Below are 17,286 nucleotides of genomic sequence, written 5' to 3' on the forward strand. Positions count from 1 at the left end.
TGTTTCATTTTTTGTTTCATTTCTTTTTTGTTTTCGGATTTGTGTTTATTTTTTTGTTGTTGTTGTTGATTTTGTAATGTTAGCGTTAGTATTATTCATATATGTGAAGTTATACATTTGATACATAGGTCATAAAAGTTATATATATTATTTATTGTAAATTAGTCAACATCAGCTTGAAATTGAGGTATTGGTTTGCATCGCTTTCTCGTAATTGAGAGCTGCTTAGTTTGTCGTTTTCCAAATCAAAATCATCTGGAACATTGTCTTCATATTCCAGATTGTCACTTATGAGATTCACTACATGAATTTTCAAGGGATGGAAATTGATTTCAGCTCTTTGATTGTTGATGAAAGTGCCTGCTTTTTCTGTTTCTTTTGTTAATATTAGGGAATCAATGTTTTCAAGTGCCAAAGTTGGTCCACAAATATCGTTTAATTCGAATACTTTTACGTCTACTTTTTTATTTGGGTTTGATTTCAATTTGGATAGGAAATAGGCAATGTTATCCTTTCGAAGCTGGTAGGGTTCTAAAAAATTGAAGTATTTTTTTGAGCTCAAGAGATCTTTGGAAGAGAGACCAACTACTATGGATTTTGAGGACAAAAAAGAACAGGTTGATAATAAGATTTTATGGCCATCATGAAGATGGTCGAATGTTCCACCAACACAGGTTGTTTTAAAATGGTTTTCGAGCAAAGTGTCATGATCTCTTAGATGAGTAGAAGACTTGATTCTTACGTTATCCAAAGAGAAGATGAGCAGGTTTGCATTGAAGATGTTGTGTAGATTTGAGTTATAGATATAATCATCAGCACTCATGAAGGAGGTGGAGGTGGAGGTGGAGCTGTTGTTGCTTTTTGTGGGGGTTGTTTGGATTTTGTTTGTGTTGTGATGGTGGTTTGAGTCTCGGGTGTCTTTGGATTGTTCGTTTTCCTCATTTAATACACTGTCATTTAATTTTTTTTTGTTTTGGTAGTTTTGGTAGTGGATTAGATAAATCGAGTGGAAAAAGTAGTTTGTAATGAGTATGTTATCAGATATAATGAGATTCCAGTTGTAGAGATTTGTGTTTCTTAGGTTGAGGTTACTGAGATTGAATAGGACAGTCGTGAATATTTTTGGTTTGATTAAGAGAGAGTAATCTGATTGGAAGAATCTTCTTTTTTTTTTGAATTCAGCAATAAACTGGTTTATTTTTTTTTCGATGATGTTTCTTGATAGGTTGTAGAACTTTGATAGGTAAATTTGCAAGATATTGACGTTGTTGATTTTGGGTAGGATTAGGAAGTCTAGGTATTTGATGTTGTAGTTCATGATGTTGTTTTTGAAGTAGTTGCTTAGGATTTTTTCATTGTAGTTGTTTAGTAGGAATTTGTGATTTTGGAGCAAGAGTTTGAAGTTTTGTTGGTTGGCAGATAAGATGTAAGAGACAGTTTTTTCGATAAGCGATTGGTAGGCCAAGGGGTTTGAAGGGTTGTTTATTAGAATGAGAGGTTTGTAGTCTTTAGTTTCAGCAGGATTTACGATCATGATGGCAAGGTGAGGGTTAGATGAGTTATTGAGAACTAAGTGGTATAATAAGTGGATATTGTTATGTGTATTATATATATATATATGTATAATTGATTTGGATTAAATAATAATATGTCATAGTCAAATTGCTAAGCAAAATTAAGTTTAGCGAGGGATGAGATTTGCTTTTTTTTTTTCAATTTTTTCATTTTATGGGGTAATTCTTGCAATAATTGTGATTAATTTCGATTAATTTTGATTGGTTTTGATTGATTGATTCGAAACTACAGAGAATGGAGAGATAATAGCATTAAATATCGATTGTAATTTTATTTACCATATTATATAAGATAAGAAATAGGAATATAGAGATAATTAGATAGTATGTTTGAATGAGGATCAGATGAGATGGAGATAAACTTTGTATAAGATGGGATATATAAATGAGGAAAAAAAAAAGGACAGAGAAAAGAAAAAAGATAATTACATAAAATAAAAAAAAATAAAGAAGATAAAGAAGAAAAATTTAAAGAACAAGTGAAAAAGAACAAACAAAAAAAAACAACTGGTTATTGAATGAGTGAGATGTTTTTATGGTTTAATCAAAGGATAAGGTCTTTTTGATTTCAGCAATTGCTTTACCTGGATTAAGACCCTTTGGACAGGTTCTTGTGCAATTCAAGATGGTGTGACATCTATAAAGAGACATTGAGTTTTGTAGCATTTGTTTTCTAACAAGAGTGGCTTCGTCTCTGGAGTCAATCAACCATCTATATGCTTGCATTAGAACAGCAGGACCGAGGTATTCTTGTTGATTCCACCAATAGGAAGGACAGGAGGTGGAACAGCAGGCACACAATATACATTCATATAAACCATCTAATTTTTTTCTGTCGGAGATTGATTGTAAGTTTTCCTTACCATCTTCGGGGATTTCTTTTTTCTTTTGCAAGTAAGGTTGAATTGACTTATACTGTTTGTAGAAATGGGTCAAATCAGGCACTAAATCTCTAACGACAAACATGTGAGGCAAAGGATAGATTTTTGTTTCCTTTTTGGGGTCTTTATTTATTCTACAAAGACAGGCAAGGGTGTTTCTGCCCTCAATGTTCATGGCACAGGAACCACAGATACCTTCTCTGCAGGATCTTCTGAAAGTAAGGGTAGCGTCTTGTTCATTCTTAATTTTCAAAAGAGCATCCAAGATCATAGGACCACATTGGTTCAAGTCGATTTGGTAGGTCTTCAACTGGGGTTTGATTTGAGGAGTGTCGGGAGACCATCTGTAGATTTTGAAGGTCTTTAAGACGACGGGTTTGTCAGCAACAGTAGCCAAATTTCTGAAGATGTTTTTGGAGATGAGGTGGGAATTGGAGGACAAGCCCAAGAGTTGGTTTTTAAACATGACGAAGAGGATTAGTAATGACCAGAGATGGAGTGGTAGAGGAAGAAGGGCGTGGGTGGGAGTAGATATAGAGGATAGAGAGCAGAGGAAGCAGGAGAAAGAAGAAGAAAGAGAACAAAAAGAGCAAACAAGTGCAGTAATCAATAAATATCACTATCCAGGAGAGAGCTTCCCCAGCTGACCGTCGAGCAGATTTTAAATGCGTCGCTTCCTATTAGTAAGTCGGCGGGAGCCTGTTTCCAGCGCTGTGGGCCGCCCAGCGTAAGCAGCTTCGCGCGCACTGCGATTGGTCTGCTCTGGCCGCGGGGCTATCTTCGTGCTCGCACCCGAGCTGTGCGCTCTCGCCCGTCCCGACCTGCTCCGGCCGCGCGCGCTTCCCTGGCCCCGGCCGCCGGAGCCAAGGCCTGACTCAGCGCTGACTCATCAGCACGTGAAAGCACACGTGCAAAATGACCACGTGCTGGCTTGCGTGCTCACGTGATGTTACCGGGTAGCCTTTGCTCAGGAGAGTTTCAGCGCTTAGCCCAGCGTCTATTTCTGGTGTTTCTGGTGTTTCTGGTGCCTTTGCTTCCTCTTTTGCTTCATCTTTTGCTTCCTCCTCTGCTTCCTTGTCTGCTCCACCATGTCTGATTCCCACGATGTCCATCTTGTCCACTTGAAGAATGCTCTCACTACGATGTACTCCAATGCTGACGAGCTCTCCAAGAAGAATGCCTTTCAGTTTCTAGAAAATTTTCAGAAGTCCTTTGAGGCCTGGAACCTCGTCAACTTGATCTTGCAAAACGACAACATCAACGCCTATTCAATTGAGACCAGGCTCTTTGCTGCTCAGACACTCAGATCTAAGATCATCTACGACCTCACCCAAATGGCTCCTTCAAACGCATCCAATTTCGAAAACTTGCTGCAATTGAAAAATTTCATCCTCACTTCCTTGCTTTTCTATTCCTCCCCCAACTTCAATTCAAAACTCATAAGAACACAACTAAACCTTTCTCTCATCAATCTCTGTTTGCAGTACTTGTCCTGGGAAAACCCCATCGATGAAATCATATCCTTCTTCTCCTCCAACACCCAACAACTTGCCAATTCCATCCCAAATGATCCCAACAGCAGCAGCAACAACAACAACAATCTATTGGAATTCCTAAAAATCCTACCAGAAGAGGTCTCTTCCAAAAACAAAACCCCTCTTACCGATGACGAATTCACTAAACGTTCTAATCTCTTGATCACCTCTCAAACTGATAAAATTTTCACCTTCCTTATATCTTCAATCAACAATATTCAATCCACCCCATCTCTTCAAAACACAGCCATAATCCAAAATATTAAATTGCTACTAGAATGTCTTTCCTCCTGGATTAAAGAATTCCCAATACAAGTCATCCTAGAAAATAACTCCATAATATCTTTCATTTTCAATTCCATAAATATTGCTGAAACTTTCGAAATCTCCATCGATTGTCTTTGCTCAATTCTAAACGAATCAAAGGATCTAATAGTATACGATACAACAACAAACGCCATCAATACAAACAATCAGCCAATCTACTCTCTCTACAACAGCATACTCTCTCAACTACAACCTCTCCTTTTTAATAACTTTGACGACTATGATATTGTCAATAATCTAACAAGACTATTTGTTGAAGCTGCCGAATCTTGGCACATTTTAATTGTCTCAGATCCTCAAACTTTCAACCCTCTAATCCAACTACTATTAAAATGCTCAACCTACGAAGATCTAGACATAGTAAAATACACCTTCTATTTCTGGTTTCTTTTAAAACAAACCCTAATCTCTCAAAAATTTAAAAACTCGAAAATCTACTTTAAAGACTCTTACTTGAATCTAATCCAAATTATCCTAAAACACCTACAATATCCAAATCCAGATGATGACAACGATGACGATAACACCACCACCACAACTACCAATACCACTACCAGCGCAACCGCCACCACCCATAATAACTCAAACTTATCAACTTTAAATAACGCTCCTACTTCTTCATCATCCAAAAACGAAAACAACAACATGGACACAAGACATTTATTTGATGACTTGGAACAAGAAGACAAGTTCAAAGAATTTAGATACGACATGGGTGATGTTCTAAAAGACTGCGTACTCATTGTTGGCACAAAGGACGCTTTATCCATCCCTCTACAACAACTATCCGATTTCCTATCCTCCTACAATAACTCCCCAAACAAATCTTACTACAACTGGCAACCAGTAGAAGCTAGCTTTTTTGCCTTAAGATCAATGGCCCAAGAAATCCATCTATCTGAAAACACAATCCTACCCCAAATTATGCAAATCGCGATTAATTTACCAAAGGAAAACCTAAAAATTAGATACGCTATAACTTTATTCTTTGGTAGATACACAGAATGGACTTCAAGGCATAATGAATATCTAGAACTACAACTAAACTATATTATAAACAACTTTCAATCTCAAGATTCTCAAAATAACTTACCCTTAATTAGTGCCTCCTCTCATTCTTTAATGTACTTTTGCCAGGATTGCTCAAAATTATTAATCCCCTTTTTACCAAATTTATACCAGTTTTACTCAAACGTTAAAAACAATATAGACCTCTCAAGTCTTTATGAACTAACTGATGGAATCGCTCACATAATCAACAAACAAGATGAAATTGAACAATTTGAAAATTCAAAATTATTCCTAGAACCAATCTTATCCGTCTTGAATAACTACAACCTTTGCTTTCAATCAAAGGACTTTTCAAATATATCTGGCGTCTCAAATGAAAAGGATTTATCAATCAAAATCGCTGATGAAATTGAAATCATCTCAATCTTTATCAGTCTAATTAAACCAAAAAATTTAACCGCAGACTCAAATCAAATCTCAAATCTAATCATCCAATTCATTTGGCCAATTGTTAAAGACTTGCTAAATAATTTTGGTTCCTATTCTCCCGTCAGTGAAAGGGGCTTGAAATTCATTAAATTATCACTACAAACTTATACAACTTATCTCCTACCAATCTTAAGTGATATCATCAACATATTATCAATTGGCTTTCAAAAATATCAATATGGCTGCTATATATGGCTAACTGGTGTTGTTATTAGAGAATTCAGCGATGAATATATCACTGATGACATTAAAAAAATCGTCACTTACTTTGCATTTCAACAATCATTAACTTTTTTCGAATTTTTCAGTCAAAAGACATCCTTAATGATTCCTAGTAACAATTTTATACCAACCTTACCCTCCGATAAATTATCGGCTTTGGTTGATATATCTGATAATATTGAAGACTTTTACAGAATGTTAGATGAATTCTTAACGTTTTATCCTTTTGAATTTATTAGATCTTCTGAAGTCGTTTATAAATCTTTAGAAGTGGCTTTATATTCTTTAAACTCTGATAAATTCGAATGTGGTGCAGCCGTTTTGCATTATTTAGTCGATTTGTTTTCTTGGGGCTTTGAATATCCTCCAATATCATATTTTGATGAAGTCCCTAATGATATTAGACAATTAATCTTTGATATCTTGATGTCTAATTCAAATAATGTCCAACAAAATTATGCATTCAAATTCTTAACAAGATTGATTTTTGGATTAATTTATAATTTCCCATTGGACTGTCAACCTGATGTTTATGATTTGATCAATAAATTACTACATTTATCATTTATTTCAAATAAAACAGATAATAGACAAGTTATTTATACTTGGTTTACGAATTTACTTGATTTTTTTCCAGAAGGTAGTGTTTCCGAACCTGAAAAGGTTAAATTACTTTCATCAATCACAAATTGCTTAAATTCAAAGGATTTTCGAAACGTCAAAAACAGTATCACTGATTTTATCAGTTATTATATTAGAAAAAATGTCAAACCAAGAACCACATTTGGCAACAGCGATGATGGTTTATTTAATTAATTCAAATTACAATACAATTTCAATACAATTTCAATACTAATCACTAATATTTCGGAATCAAAACATTGTTTATGGTTTCTGCTTTTCTTTTCTTTTTTCTTTGTTTGGTTTTCATTATTTTTATACATAGTTATCTTTATAGGTACTTACTTTGACGTTTGAATGCAAGCTGTTATAAATTGAACTGTTTTAATTATAACAACCAATTCATTTTTTTAATAAAATTGCAGTTATTTTTATATTCGGGTTTTAAATATTGAATTCTCTCCATGTGGTACTTCAATAGCTATTCAGACTCCTATTTGTTCACATCTTTGGTAAGTGTTTGAAATAAATGTAGAATATTTAAAAGAATAATAGAAGAAATAATTCAAAGGATGTTTTCAGATTGAAATAAATTAAAGGTAATATAATTATAATCCAAGAGCATTATTACAGTATAATAGACTTTTTTACATTTAGGTTAAAGTTGTTTATTAATGAATAAAATGAAAGTTTTGGAACAGTTAAGCAATGTTGATAGAATATATTTTATTTTTAACATAAAATACTTTGATTTAAGTTATAAAGATATCAAGATATCAAGTTACAAAGTTTGAATATTTAATCTCTATTTAAAATTTCAGGTTTAACTTTAAGAATTTGAGCAGCAGCGTCGATGATGGATTGTTCAAGTGTTATGAATTTAATTCCAGTTAAAGCGAGAGTAACAGAAATATCATAAGTTGGACCAGTGTTTAATATAGCTTGAGTCTGGGACGGATCACCAACAGCAATTTTACCTTTTGCTTGAGGAAAGTTATCATTTATCAAATCCAAAATTAATTGATCGCCATAAATACCGGCAATCGACAATAGTCTTTGGCCATCAGTTTCAGGTTTTTCTAAAGCAATCATATGGACTTCAGCAATATCACGAACATCAGTACCCAAAAATGACATTGTTTTATAGGATTCATATTCTGGGGTATATTTACTTTGTAACAAGACGTTGACTTTATTTGCAGACACATTTAACACCGGTTTTTTAGCATCCGAATCAAACAATTGAGGACCAATGACCAAAGGAGGCAAAACAGTGGTAACTTTAAACGAGGGCTTTTCTTCTTCAACAAATTTCCAGACAGTCTTTTCAGCAAGTTTTTTAGAACACCTATAAGCGTTCATTGGATCTTTTATTTGGTCGACTTCAATGGGATTCCAGCATTTTTCGGTAAGAACATGGGATTTATCTTCCAATTTGTCCATGTCTAAAACGGCAGCTAAAGATGAGGTGATAACCACCTTTTTAACATTTGGAGCGTACTCTTTGACAGCCTTGAGAATGTTTGCAGTTCCATTAATAGCCGGTTTCAAGAGGGCTTCTTCATAGGTAGTAGTAAAACCAAAGGAGAAGGGGGATGCAGTATGGAGAACATAGTCTAATTGAGGGCCACGTTTTTTGATCACACCGTCAAATGCATTTTCGACAGCTATATCTTCAACGATTTCAAACGTCAAGTCAAAGGATTTGGTTTCAGGATATTTTTCATGAAGGTTCTTGAGAATCTGCTCTCCCTTTTCAGTGGAACGAACTGTCCCAATGACTGAATAACCTCTTTTCAAGGCATGGTCGAGGATGTGGAGAGCAATGTATCCCGAAGCACCGGTGAGCAAAACAGTTCCTGCCATTGTGGAAAGCAAAATGAGAGCGAATTGGGATCGAGCTGAGGTTGGGTCGAAGATGGTGCTGAAGAAGAGGAAGAAGAAGCAGAGGCAGATCGAGCAGCATTTATACTCTTCGGTAGCGTTCCACTACTGTGGGTCTCAAAGGCGGCAGTTTCCCAAAGCGACAAAATTTCCGACGCGGGAGGCGTCTCAGTCGGCTCGTGTTCGGTTGCCGAAACGAATCTTTCGTTGAGATAATAAAATATAATTATGAGACAATAAGATGAGTAAAACAATTAAAGATGGTGGATACTGGGCAAAAGCAGAAGCATCAACTGCTCGAAGTGCTGAGAGAAATATGAGAGAAAACTGTATTGAAATCCTCAATGAATAACCTTGAAAAGACAGAAAAGTAGTTTTTGTGGGGTGGTTGAGTACTCAAATGTCTGGAAGCCTTAGTGTATAGTTTGTCGACTTTTGATGAGGATGAGCCCATTGCTAGTGTAAATCTGGCTAGCTTAGCCAACCTGGGATACTTCGATCCATTTGTCTGCCAAAACTGCAATAGTTTGTCTTCTATTGTATCAACATAAAAAGTCTGACCTGTTTCCCGAAATCTATTGCCCCATCGCAGGTAACCAAAATTCTGTTCACTATGGACAAGACGTTTATAAGACTTCAATTCTTTGTCAAAATCAGCATTTGAAGGATACACAATAGTTTGCAACATTTCTTGTAGATGTAAAGAATCTTCTAATAAATCTGAACTGCAATCATGTGTGTCTTCATACTCTACTATTTTAAATCTGTGCATCATGCAATTAATATAGTTTTCTGCTTTTTTTTCTTCTTCTTTTCTTAGCTTCCAACATTCTCCTGGGTGTAGATAAAACGCAACCAACAAGAATTGATTTCTTTCAACCATTTTAAAATACTCTTTCAATTGTCTTTGTGTGGTCTTCAATGCAAGCTTTAATTCTATATCTTGAGAAGAACTAAATACCGAATCACCAAGCTCTCCCTTATTTATAGTAGCCTCAATTCGACTTACAAACATGTTAAAAATTCCATAAATCGAATGAAAACTAGAACTGTTATCGGATAAGGCTTCAATAACCCCACTAAAGTCTTTCAATATTCCCGAGATAAACTCAGCAGCTTTCCAGTCATTTTCTTGTAAACCAATTGGTGGTTCAGAAGGAAAATACTGGTTATATTCTATAATAGCAGATTTCATATTTAAAATTCTCTCAAGCATCTTATAAGTTGAATTCCAATCAGTTGAAACTTCCAAGAATAAATCATCATTTTTTAAGTAAAATTTCTTTTGAACATATTCAAAATTCTTTTTCCCACTTTCAGTTTTAATTGACTTGATTAATGCACGAAATTTATTCAAGAAAAAGGGCTTTGTTTCAATTGGAAAATGTTTATATTGGTCAATATTATTGTTATGACAATATAAATTGTATGCTTTTTCTTCAACATTGCAAATATTATTAAGTTCTTTCATAAAGTGATCAGCCGTTAATCTAAATATATAATCGTGTGATCGGTTCATAAATGAGGTCGTCCAAAATTCTTTGAAATATTCTCTATAAGAAAGAACAGAATTTAATTTCTCATAAAGAGTTGGTCGATGACAAGTTATTGCCATTACTTTGGAATCAATTCCATAGTCTGAAGCACAATAATGAATAGCTTGAACTAATGATTTTGCATCGCCATTAGGAACAATCTTAAAATCAAGTAATACCTCTTTCAGCTCAAACTTTTCAGTACAGAACTTCACAAAGATTGCAGCAACTGAATCTCCATCATTATTTGGTCGACAATCAAAGGTTAACATAAAAGATACCTCTTTCTTTAAAATTTTAATTAATTCAAGTTTGTATGAAATTGCTACTTCATGAACAATTAAAGGAATCAGTCCTTTTTTACCTTTGCAAAGAGGAGTAACAAATATACTTGATAATATTTCCGGAGAAAAACCTTCAAATAATGAATCAGGCAAGGCATTTATTGATACAAAAATTGCAAATGATTTATAAGTTTTTGCTAATTCTTCTTTTTCTTCTGGCAGATATTTTTTGGTTTTTTTAACTCTTCTAGAGCTATTAGTTTCGTTATGGGTGTTTGCATTGTTTGAAATAGTGGGCTCGATTCCATTTGTTATATTATTTGAACCATTCAAAATAATTGAACTATTTGCAGTATTTGAATTATCTGGTTCATTTAAGATATTTATACTATTCAAAACAGTTGAATTATTAGGATCATTCAGTTTTTTTCGTTTTTTTCTATTTTTTTGATTATCTCGGGTATTTTGATTATTTTGATTATTTTGATTATTTTGATTATTTTGATTATTTTGATTATCTGAATTGTTTAAGTTACTTGGGTTATTTAAATTACTTGGATTATTTGATTCATTTGATTCATTTGACTCATTGAAATTGTGCAATTGAATAAATGTGGTTCTATCAATATTGTGAAGTTTCTGCAAGTGTCTAATAAAAGGGGTAGTCGTTTTATTCTTGTTGAGAGAAATATTAATTCCACATTGAAGACACTCAAGTATATTATCATCAAGAATTTTAAAATAATTATAAATAAACGATTTTTGATATGAATAAGGATGCAAATATTTAATAGCTTGATCGTCTCGTTTAAACTCTTTTGCAACTTTTCCCTCATTTTGCAGTTGTATATCTTGAAGATTTGACTGCTCCGGCACTTGGGTGATGTCCATTTCGTGTTTCAACAATTTCAATAAATGGTTATCTATAATTCAGCTTAAACCCAACTCAAAGAAACATATAAACTCAAACAGCTATTTTTTAGTTTGTTCGAGATTTCAATATCAATCCAAATAATTGATTGAAGTATGTTTGATTGAAAAATCGCGTGCTAAAATTAAACAAACAAAAAGTTTTTAGTAGTTGTTCAAACTGGTGCTATTATGTCAGCACCAGTACTTTTCCGCCTCATTATTGCTGGAGCTACAGTGGTAAAGCGGCTTGAAGTTTGTATGTGTTGGTTTTCGAGCTGTTTCGAACCAAACCGGTGTAATTTTATCTTTCGTTCAAGAGATTCCACAAAATTAATCAGTATATCTATTAAATAAAACAAAACATAAGAAACCGTAGGCCAATCAGACTATATATATGATTAATGAGCATAACACATGTTGAAGTGGAGCTGTAATTTCTTCTAGTGATTCGTTAGCAGTTGATTGAATAGGATATTGCAAACTTTTCAAATCTCATCACGTGGGTTGCGAATCTCTTGGTGATTTGGTTGGATTCGCAGAATTTTTAGCAAGCAAAACACTAGTTTGAGCGCACATTTATCTGTGTTTGAAAACTGGCCAAACCCAGACTCAAATGTTCGAACTTGTCGAGTGCCGAATTAATGTTGAGTTACTTTTAAAACTACTAAAGTAAAAAGAATAGACTATAAAAACCAAAAAAATTAATGAGCCATGTAAGGCATGATGATATCGCAAAAAACACAATAAAAACTAAAACAAAGAAGTATCAATAAAAAGAAATTTCAGAAAAAAATAAAAAAATCGCCAAATCACAATTGTCCATGTTTCATATTGACACTAAAAAGACAAACGAAGTGAAGTAAAATAATAATAATAATAATAAAATAAAACGAAAGAATAAAAATCAAAAATTAAAAAAAATTAGTTGAGTGAAAGTAAAGGAAAAATTCAAAAATTAATAATAAAATTTAAAGAAAGTAATCAAAACCTTATTTGTTTCAGGGAGTATTAAAAGAGATAATTCGATGGTGCTAAACCAACTGATTTATCTTTCAAAAGTTCTACTTCCCACCAACCATCTTCTTGCATGAATAAGACAAGCATTATGTCCTTTCTTTTAAATGATACCTCTTCTGCTAATTGAGCTTGATATGTAAATTTTGCTCTGACGTGTTTTATAACTGGTCTTCCAGTTGACGATACTGCGGGTAAACCATCGGGCAATGATTTTCTGGAATGTGCAGCATTAGCAGATTTGGAACGATGGTGGTGATGCTGATGAGTTTGGGAGGGTTCAGTTTTAATGATTGGATTCATAGAACCATTTGCTGGATTGAAACTATTAATGCCGGTTGGTGAATTTTGAAGACTATTTTGTCCATTTTGCCTATTTTGAAAATTTTGAGGTGATTGCATATTTTGCATTGGGTGTGTTTGGACTGGTGATTGTTGTTGATATTGATTCAACATATTTGGATTTGATTTGGATTGAGTGATTTGATGCGTCATGTTTATATTTTGATTTGAATGGCCTGGATCCATCATTGCCATGTTTGGATTGGTCTGAGAACCTGCAATTCCATTTGGTTGAGTCATCATTTGCCTTTGGTTTTGTAATTTTTGTAATTGCTGAATTCTTAAAAATTGCTGTTGTTGAGGATCTTCAACTTTTACTTGAGGACTTTGTTGTTGTTGGAACTGTTGCTGAAATTGTTGTTGTCTTTGTTGTCGCTGTTGCTGAAACTGTTGTGGTGATGGAGATCTTGAAGGTGGTTTTCTTTGGTATTGTTGAGTTTTTCCTAAATTTTGGGGTTGTTGAGCTTGTTGAGCTTGTTGAGATTGCATTTTTTGCATTTGAATTTGTTGCATCTGTTGAACCTTTTGCGCTTGCTGCATTTGTTGAATGTGTTTCATTTGTTGCAATTGTTGATATTGCAATCTAAATTGTTGTTGTTCTTCTTCTTTTAGAACTTGATTTTGCATTGAATTTCTATTTTGAATTGAATCTAATTTTGGAGAAGTTTTTGCATTATCGATGGTATTATTGATGATGTTATCGATTGTATTATCGATTTTATTATTAATATTGTTATTTACATTATTTTGTGAAGGGTTCTTGAAAATGGAAGTACTCTTTGTATAACTAAAATTATTTCGCTCATCACTATCATCATCATCAATCGGTGGAGGCTTTTTTTGAGATGTTTTAAAAGACTTCTGTTGTCTTAAAGTCTTCATGTCACCATTTCCACCTATTTTTAAATCAGCCAATGCAGCCTTCAATGCATCAGTTTCACCCAATTCATCTAGATTAACTTTGGATTCACTATTTGTCATTTTAGGTTGATCGATTTTTGAAATTGGACTTGGACTTCGATTGTAGTTATTGTTATTAAAACTGTGGTTAATACTATTATCTCTCATATGAAGCGATGGGGATGAGACAGATTTTAGTTTGAAATCGCCCTTTAGAGTGCTTACCGAGGAGTTCATTGAGTTTTCGCCATTAGTGTTATTGTGGTGATTGTTACTGTGATGATTATGATAATTGTTGTTTTTGTTGTTGTTATTTGTTGCAAAGCTTGGGTTTGGTCTCATGTTACTAACAGAGATTGAGGATTGTATTCTATTAGAGTTCCAAGATAGAGGACGATTATTACGAGAGGAGGACCATGTCTTGTGTTTATATTTTGTGTTCAAATTGTGATTTAGGTTATGATTTGGGTTGTTGTTTAGATTATTTGATTCTGAATAACTTGAGTTTGAGGTGTTTGATGTGTTTGAGATCGAAATTGGGTTTGAATTTGTTGAGGAGGATAGAGTAGATGATTGAGAGCCATTTGATTGTAGAGAAGGAATATAATTTGAGTCATTAGAGTTGATAATTTTATTGTTGTTATTGTTGTTGTTGAGATTGTAATGGATGACGGTTTGATCAATCTCTTCTGAGTTGATAGAAGATTTGGACATATTATGGTAGTTGTTGTTAGGCTGGGGTATAATTGGAGAGGGAGAGGGAGAAGAAGAGGAAGGAGAAGGAGAAGAAGCAGGAGAGAAGTTTAAACGATTTGAATTTGGAGGAGGTAGCATTGTAGCTTTGTTTAAGATTAAAGGAGAATTTGATCGTTTATCCTTTTTATCATATATTACGTTGTTGGTATTGTTGTTGTTGTTAAAGTAATTTTCTGTTGTATGATTGTTGTTAATTGATATGGAGAAATCTGGAGAGAAGTATTCATTGCCAGTTGCATTTAGGTTGATGAAATTGGATATATCGTTGATTGGGCTTGAGTTTTCTATTGATAACCTTATGGTTTCACAGGATTTTGAGTCGTTGACACAAGTTTCGGAGATGCTATTGATAAAGATCCATAGGTTGTTTTTGATGAAGTTGAATTTGCTGATTTCTAGGTTTTGTAGATCGTTGCAAGAAGATTGCCAAATGGAGATGAAGTTGTCTATGATTGATTTGTATTGGATATTTAGGGATATTAGCGAGTCAGGAGAAGGAGAAGAGGGAGGTGAGGGAGAGTTTGATTTGTTGTTGTTGTTGTTGTTGTTTAAAAGATTTTGGATGGATATTTGAAGGTTGTTTTTCGAGTTTAGAATTGAGAAAATTTTTGATTTTATTGTCAATTGATTTTTAAGCAAGTTGTTTTGAAAGTTGATGAGAGGTTTTAGGAAATTGTTTAAGATTTTTATGGATTGGTCAAGATGAGAGTTTGAGATTTTAGAGGTTTCTAGTTTTAGGATATCGAGAGTTTCTTTTAAGGAAGGATAACAAAACAGGTTATCATTGTTGTTATTTTGGTTGTTAATATTGTTATTATTGTTATTGTTATTGTTATTGTTATTGTTATTGTTATTGTTATTGTTATTGTTATTATTATTATTATTATTATCTTGGTTATCGTGGATATTTTGATTATTTTGATTATAATTAAAATATTTGTTTGATAGGACTAGTAATTTTTTAGAATAGTCTTCTTCAATTTTGATTTTTTCTTTATAAAACAAAATCAAGTCATCGAAGACTATATTATTAGAGATGTGGTCGAATAGGACTTGAACACCTTTATCATCTTTGCCCCAGAAGTTATTACAAAAGTTATCATCGATGGCTATTGAAGCGTCTACCATTTTAGTAGATTATTAGGGTAGAATATGCTTGAGATGGGATGAGATGAGTGGAAAGAGAAGAATAAATCAAATCAAATCAAATAAAACACTGATTAAAAGGACGAGATCAAGACCGAAAAAAGAGAAAAGCAAGAGAAGCAAAAAAAAGGTGTAATGGTAATTAGTCTTGGTTATTGCTTGTGTTGGTATTCTGTTGTGAGCATCAAACAATGGAATTGAATATGAACAATGGAGGACAAGAAGATGAAGGTGTGTTTGGATAAAGAGAGCATACAGAGGTAAATAGAGCAAAAGATAAATAGAATAAAGTAAATAAACCCAAAGAAGAAAAGAAGAAAAGGAAACAAAACAAAAGTGAAATTTGTGTGTTGATGGAAGGGGGAAGTGTGGGAGAGCCAGCCCAGAGCCAGCAAAAGACAGCAGAGGAAGCAACAGCACTCAGAGAAAAGAAAGCAGCGGCAGCAGAAGCCATAACCAGAACAGCAGCGGAAGCAGAGGCAGCAGAGGCAGCACCAGCCACAGCTGTGTTTACATTTTTCTTGTTCGAGAAACAGTCCACGTCGGTGGGTTCGGTGATCCGCGGCAGATTGCAGTATTTTGCAGCAAGAGTGCAGCAAGAGTGCAGCAGGACGCGCGATTCCGTGGTCAAGCCGGTTAAGGTGTGAGAGGGTTAGTCTCAAGATTGAGAGTTCGATCCTCGCTGGGGTTGGATGCTCTCTTTCTCAGCGTTTTGGATTGATTGGAATTGGTTGTTTTGGCGGTTATCGCGAGAGAACCGCGGATTTGCCGCGGCTGCGGAGGCAAACCAGAAAGTTAAAAAGAGATGGGATGTTGGAGAATGAGATGGGATATATAAAGGAGAGAGCAACTCCTGAGCGAGCAGCTAGAGAAGAAGGAGATACAGGTTTTTGTTTGCCACAGTTAGCAGTATCTACAATCGTCTAGGAAAATGAGTGGAAATCCAATTGCTGAGGACCCCGAGATCGAGGCTACCAAAATGTACATTAGCTACAATAATGTGCACGAGTTGTGCCAGAAGAGCTCTGTGTTGATCAAGAAGTTCAAGCCGGATTTGATGATTGCCATCGGTGGAGGAGGATTCATTCCTGCGAGAATCCTCAGGTCGTTTTTGAAAGAGCCTGGCAAGCCCAACGTGCGAATCATGGCCATCATTCTCTCGCTCTATGAAGACTTGGACAGCGTTAGTACCACCGCTGAGACTACGGGATTAAAAGTGATTAGGAACCAGTGGATCGACTACAACAACGACAGCAGCTCCAAGGTCGCAGACAACAACTTCTCGTTGGTGGGAAAGAGAATCTTGATTGTGGACGAGGTGGACGATACCAGAACCACGTTGCACTACGCGTTGAACGAGTTGATGAAGGACGCGCAGAAGCAGTGCAAGGAAAGAGGCATAAGCTACGAGAGCAGCAACACAGAGTTTGGCATCTTTGTGTTGCACGACAAGATCAAGCCCAAGAAGGTGCAGCTTCCAGAGAGGTTGATGAGCAGTGGTAACTACATCTGCGCCAAAAGGGTGCCTGACGTGTGGATTGCGTATCCCTGGGAGTCCACCGACATTGCTTCCCACACCGAAAGAGCCATCGAGCAAGGCAACGACATATAGGTGTTTCACTAGACTCCAGCATCATCCAGCAGCAGTGCTTTTTTTGTTTCTTTTGCTTCCTTTGCTTCCTCTTCTCTAGCTCCAAGACACCACGGTCACCTGACAGCCCAGCAGAGTTGCTACCCAGCGTCGTGCCGGTTGCACAAACTAGCACGCGCGTGCGACTTGTGTAGTGCACGTGTGCACCCTATCAGTATGCATGCGTCTCGCTGCAACAGGGCTGAGTCAGCGCTGCGTCAGC

The 17,286-nt window shown here is 35.1% G+C and overlaps 6 protein-coding genes and 1 non-coding gene across 7 annotated transcripts; 3 read left to right on the plus strand and 4 right to left on the minus strand.

The window, feature by feature from the left end:
• Positions 1-80: 80 nt before the first annotated feature.
• ASCRUDRAFT_74835 (uncharacterized protein) lies at positions 81-1,590 on the minus strand. The gene has a single exon (XM_020192835.1). The coding sequence runs from the start codon at positions 1,532-1,534 to the stop codon at positions 152-154; it is 1,383 nt and encodes a 460-aa protein (XP_020048776.1). The 5' UTR covers positions 1,535-1,590; the 3' UTR covers positions 81-151.
• Positions 1,591-1,811: 221 nt separating this feature from the next.
• On the minus strand, positions 1,812-3,090 carry SDH2 (succinate dehydrogenase iron-sulfur protein subunit SDH2). The gene has a single exon (XM_020191044.1). The coding sequence runs from the start codon at positions 2,919-2,921 to the stop codon at positions 2,115-2,117; it is 807 nt and encodes a 268-aa protein (XP_020048777.1). The 5' UTR covers positions 2,922-3,090; the 3' UTR covers positions 1,812-2,114.
• Positions 3,091-3,543: 453 nt separating this feature from the next.
• Positions 3,544-6,855, plus strand: MTR10 (mRNA transport regulator MTR10; the record flags this gene model as incomplete). Its single annotated transcript, XM_020191788.1, has 1 exon — positions 3,544-6,855. The coding sequence occupies one exon, from the start codon at positions 3,544-3,546 to the stop codon at positions 6,853-6,855; it is 3,312 nt and encodes a 1,103-aa protein (XP_020048778.1).
• A 603-nt stretch (positions 6,856-7,458) lies between these two features.
• ASCRUDRAFT_79977 (SDR family oxidoreductase) lies at positions 7,459-8,526 on the minus strand (the record flags this gene model as incomplete). Its single annotated transcript, XM_020194443.1, has 1 exon — positions 7,459-8,526. The coding sequence occupies one exon, from the start codon at positions 8,524-8,526 to the stop codon at positions 7,459-7,461; it is 1,068 nt and encodes a 355-aa protein (XP_020048779.1).
• Positions 8,527-11,893: 3,367 nt separating this feature from the next.
• ASCRUDRAFT_74838 (uncharacterized protein) lies at positions 11,894-15,756 on the minus strand. The gene has a single exon (XM_020192836.1). The coding sequence runs from the start codon at positions 15,413-15,415 to the stop codon at positions 12,284-12,286; it is 3,132 nt and encodes a 1,043-aa protein (XP_020048780.1). The 5' UTR covers positions 15,416-15,756; the 3' UTR covers positions 11,894-12,283.
• A 294-nt stretch (positions 15,757-16,050) lies between these two features.
• Positions 16,051-16,124, plus strand: ASCRUDRAFT_t36. Its single transcript has one exon. It is a non-coding gene; the product is annotated as a tRNA-Asn (tRNA).
• A 61-nt stretch (positions 16,125-16,185) lies between these two features.
• Positions 16,186-17,282, plus strand: HPT1 (hypoxanthine phosphoribosyltransferase). Its single transcript, XM_020192837.1, has one exon. It carries the CDS (start codon positions 16,365-16,367, stop codon positions 17,043-17,045), a length of 681 nt encoding a protein of 226 aa, XP_020048781.1. The 5' UTR covers positions 16,186-16,364; the 3' UTR covers positions 17,046-17,282.
• The last annotated feature ends 4 nt before the right edge of the window (positions 17,283-17,286 follow it).

This window comes from Ascoidea rubescens (genome assembly GCF_001661345.1).
Source record: "Ascoidea rubescens DSM 1968 unplaced genomic scaffold ASCRUscaffold_3, whole genome shotgun sequence".
NCBI lineage: Eukaryota > Fungi > Ascomycota > Saccharomycetes > Ascoideales > Ascoideaceae > Ascoidea > Ascoidea rubescens.